Source organism: Primulina huaijiensis, chromosome 7 (genome assembly GCF_012295235.1).
Source record: "Primulina huaijiensis isolate GDHJ02 chromosome 7, ASM1229523v2, whole genome shotgun sequence".
Classification (NCBI taxonomy): domain Eukaryota; kingdom Viridiplantae; phylum Streptophyta; class Magnoliopsida; order Lamiales; family Gesneriaceae; genus Primulina; species Primulina huaijiensis.
Window position 1 is genome coordinate 17,415,629 of NC_133312.1, and position 3,869 is coordinate 17,419,497.

Sequence of the window (3,869 nt, forward strand, 5' to 3'; positions counted from 1 at the left end):
TGTCTCACTCTTCCTCACCCCTTCCACCTCCATGCAATCTCGTCTATTTCTCGACTTCCTCGCCCGATTAGAATCTCTATCAGTGGAGCCTCTAGATATCATCTTGATTACCCCCATGACAGGGGGTGAAGTCTTCTTTCTCTCGGGCTCCGAATCCCTTCTTCTACTAGGATCACACCCCAGGGCATTTCTTGAATCTCCCTTGGCACTGGGTCGTGGCTGTCGAGACGTCCACGGTGGCAATCTTGGCTTCTTATTGGATTGATTATGCCCCTGGTTAAAGGGTGGGACATAATCTCTTTTCAGCGTTTTGCAATCTTCGGTGTTGTGGTAACACACCTTATGTAGGGTGCGAAATCCCCTCTTCTCGGGCTTCGTAAGCTGATGATCCGAAGGCAAATCCCTGCTGCATTCCTGAACTTCCCTGTCCCGAGTAATTTTCAAGGGAACATGATGTGAAAAATGCCTTTGATTACCCCTTCTCTGCCCTTTCTCCTCGGGTTTAGCTACCCGGTCTCCTCTCTCCCTTCTTACAGCCTCTCTCTTCTGCTTTTGTGCCTCCTCCATGTTGATATACTTCTCTGTCCGGGACAACAAATCCTCAAAATCCACGGACCTTCTTTGTCAACGATCGGAAAAACTCACCCTCCCTCAGCCCCTGGGTGAATTCCGTTGTCTTTGTCTCGGTGGCATAGATGGGAACATCCAGAGCAACTCTTTTAAACCTTCTAATATAAGCCCTCAAACTCTCCTTCAGGCTTTGCTTGATTTCAAAAAGACTAAATGCAGTCTTTTTGTACTTTTTGCTTCTGCTGAAATGGTGTAGAAACACCTTCTGAAAGTCCTTGAAAGAATGAATACTCTGAGGGGCCAACCCCTCAAACCACCTTTGAGCTGAATCTATTAGAGTTGTCAAAAATACCTTGCATTTAATTCGATCAGTGTAACTGTGAAACATGGCGATATTCTCAAACCTGGCCAGATGTTCCTCGAGGTCTGCATTGCCATCGTAATCCTTAACTTTGGCAGATTTAAAGTTCCCGAGAAGAGGTTCTCAGACAATAATTTCAGCAAATGGGCATCCTTTGACAACTGCCGGAGAAGGACCCCGGCCTTCCAACTGTCCCTCCAAAACCTTCATCTTCTGTCTCAACTCCAACAACTCTTCCGCCACAGTCGGGGATTTGGACCCAGCACTAGACTCGCCCTCTTCTTCTCTCACTTCCTTCTCCCCTATTTCCTGCTCTTGCTCCTGCTTCCTTCCCGGCGGGTAACGTGATGAGAAGATTCTCTCATGGTTACCACTTTCTCCACCACCTCGGATACAATTCGAGCTAATTCCTCCGGGGACATAGTAATAAAATTCGGAGGTCCTGTGGGAGGGACACCACCTTGTCCCAAAGTAAGTGCACCATCTCCAGGAGCCCGAGAAATGTCCTGATTAGTTCTTCTAATAGGAGCCATATCAATGCCTCAGACTCAAATTCCCACAGACGGCGCCAATGATGTGATCCAGGTGAATCGGGTATGAGATATGTGGGCAATCCACCAGATGATGAGGACAATTTTATGTTTAAGGAAATTTGAGTAAGTATAATGGCTTCAGCTAAAACCTGCAAACAAGAAAAAGAACTCGTGAATGGGCGCCGCAGGGGTATCCTACGTGACCACTCCGATGCTTAAGTCAGCAGGTTTAAGATGAATAACACAAGCGATATATGTGAGAATATATGTGAGTGCTTGAGAATTCAAAATTTCCGAATCTGTAAATGAGAAATATACCTGCTATTTATAGTAGTAAATCCCATCATTACCTTGTTTTCAGTGCCTACTTTCTAAGTATTGTAAGACGGCTGACCAATATTTTCTGATGACTTATCTAACACGCCAAATCCCTGTAGTTCTAACAGATAAGATATCCCATGCTTAAACACTTGAGTCTGGCATTGTTTCCAAGGTGGCCCGGGTAAAATAGTTTCTCGAGGACTTTGTATGAGGGCCCGAGCTCTTGATTGCCCGAGAATAAATATCCTAGGCGTTTCACCTACCCGGCTGCTGGAGAAAATATCCTGCATATTGACTCTGATTTGGGCTTTCCATATAATGTCATGGGTCATCCATGACCCGGGCTCTTATGGGGATATCACAAATCATTTGTGTTTTATGGTAGATGTCCTGTAAGATAACGGTTAGCTAGGGAATTTATCGACTCAGTTATAATTAACCATCTTTATTTTAATATAATTTACATTTCATGGTTTGTTATCACTTTATCTGTATACCCATACAATCAGCATAGATAAAGTCCTTGATTATACTTTAATACAAATGAATCGTAATTCGATCTTGAAACTCATTTGTAAATACTGTATATTTTAAATTTAATCCTCGTTGATTCAGCCGCCTAAAATATGGATAAAGGCCGCTTGAGCTTGAGACTAGCATTTGTGATGTTGTGTACCGTATTTCATGGCAAGGTCACAGAGAAGTTCAATCATGCGGATGGTTAATCATCAATGATTGTATAGAACAACCCTCCCTCGGACTTTTCAAGTGGTTATCGTTCATCGAGAAGAAATGTCTGTGGTTGTTATTGTACATGATTAGTCTTTACGACTCTGGACAACACCGAGACTCTACATTTTAAGATTGTGCTTTGACTTGTTTACCGACTCCGCGAGGGTCACAAGGTGGCGAGGTTGGGTGCAATTGTGAGGTATGTAGGAACCAGCGCAATATATTCCGGGATTCACCGCTCACCTACGGTTGTTTATATCCTATGTTATCTAACAAAATAGTAGTTCATGAAATCTTTGGTCAGAGTGTGAGATGTACATTAGTGAAAGAGTTCTCTAGTTGTGCATACGATGACACTATGAATATTTCATAATTGTATCACATAGCTATCGAATTTAATATTCAACCCTCGATGAAGCAATGGTTACAGATTCGATCGGGATATATGAGATGAAGGGACCGTACTGTACGTTAATCATAATTGACTGATTCTTTCAGGCACTATAAGTGATACCTAGAGAATAATGGGACGATACTACTACGCTCTTGTCATGATTCAATGGTTTTAATCATAAAATGATTTCTGACATTCTCATGATCAAATGTTGGTGCATGGAATGGGGCAAATTAGGGTAAGCCCGAATAAAGAAAAATGTCTTGAATCACAAAGATTTGTGAACCCACGAATAGCTATAACCTTGCACCATTGAGAGCCACACAAGCACTGGATAATTTGTTCCCGTTGAGATAATAAATTCAAGTAGTTGAATTTATATACAAATTGTGAGATAGTAAATTGAAAGTGTTGAATTTATAATAATCAAAATTTGGGAAAAATAAATTCAAGAAGTTGAATTTATAAAATTTGAGAATTTAAATTATTAAACTCAAATGTTGAGTTTATTGAAGATTTATTAATTGTAGTGGGAGAATGAATAATGGGCTTGTAAAAGTATAAGTCCAACATGCAAATTAATTAAGGTTTTTAATGGACTTTGATATATTAATTAATTAAACTAGTTGGACTAGTCCAATTAATTTATTAAGCACATTAATGTTAATTAAGGAACCGAAATCTACAAGCAAGGAAACTAGGTCAATGGCTTATGTTTAAGGTAGGAAAATACAAACCCTAGCCTCCATTCTCATCCTTGCAATTTTCGAAAATTGCACTCCTTTTCTCTCCAAAACTTTTCGGCCAACCACTAGAACAAATTAGTTTTGAGCCGTCTCTTGATTTTTGCTCTGAAATGAAAAATTTCTTCTATACTTTCAAGTGCAAGTTAGAAGAGGAACAAGTAATTCGGTCGTGGACCTGATTCAGAGATTGAAGAAAGGATTTTTTAAGAAAA

General features: G+C 40.6%; 1 protein-coding gene across 1 annotated transcript; it reads right to left on the reverse strand.

Annotated features, from left to right (window-relative positions):
- Positions 1-601: 601 nt before the first annotated feature.
- Positions 602-958, reverse strand: LOC140981644 (uncharacterized). The gene has a single exon (XM_073448064.1). The coding sequence runs from the start codon at positions 956-958 to the stop codon at positions 602-604; it is 357 nt and encodes a 118-aa protein (XP_073304165.1).
- Positions 959-3,869: the final 2,911 nt, after the last annotated feature.

Excerpts from the sequence above, each read along its gene's own strand:
- LOC140981644 (XM_073448064.1), bottom strand. The coding sequence starts at position 958 with ATGTTTCACAGTTACACTGATCGAATTAAATGCAAGGTATTTTTGACA.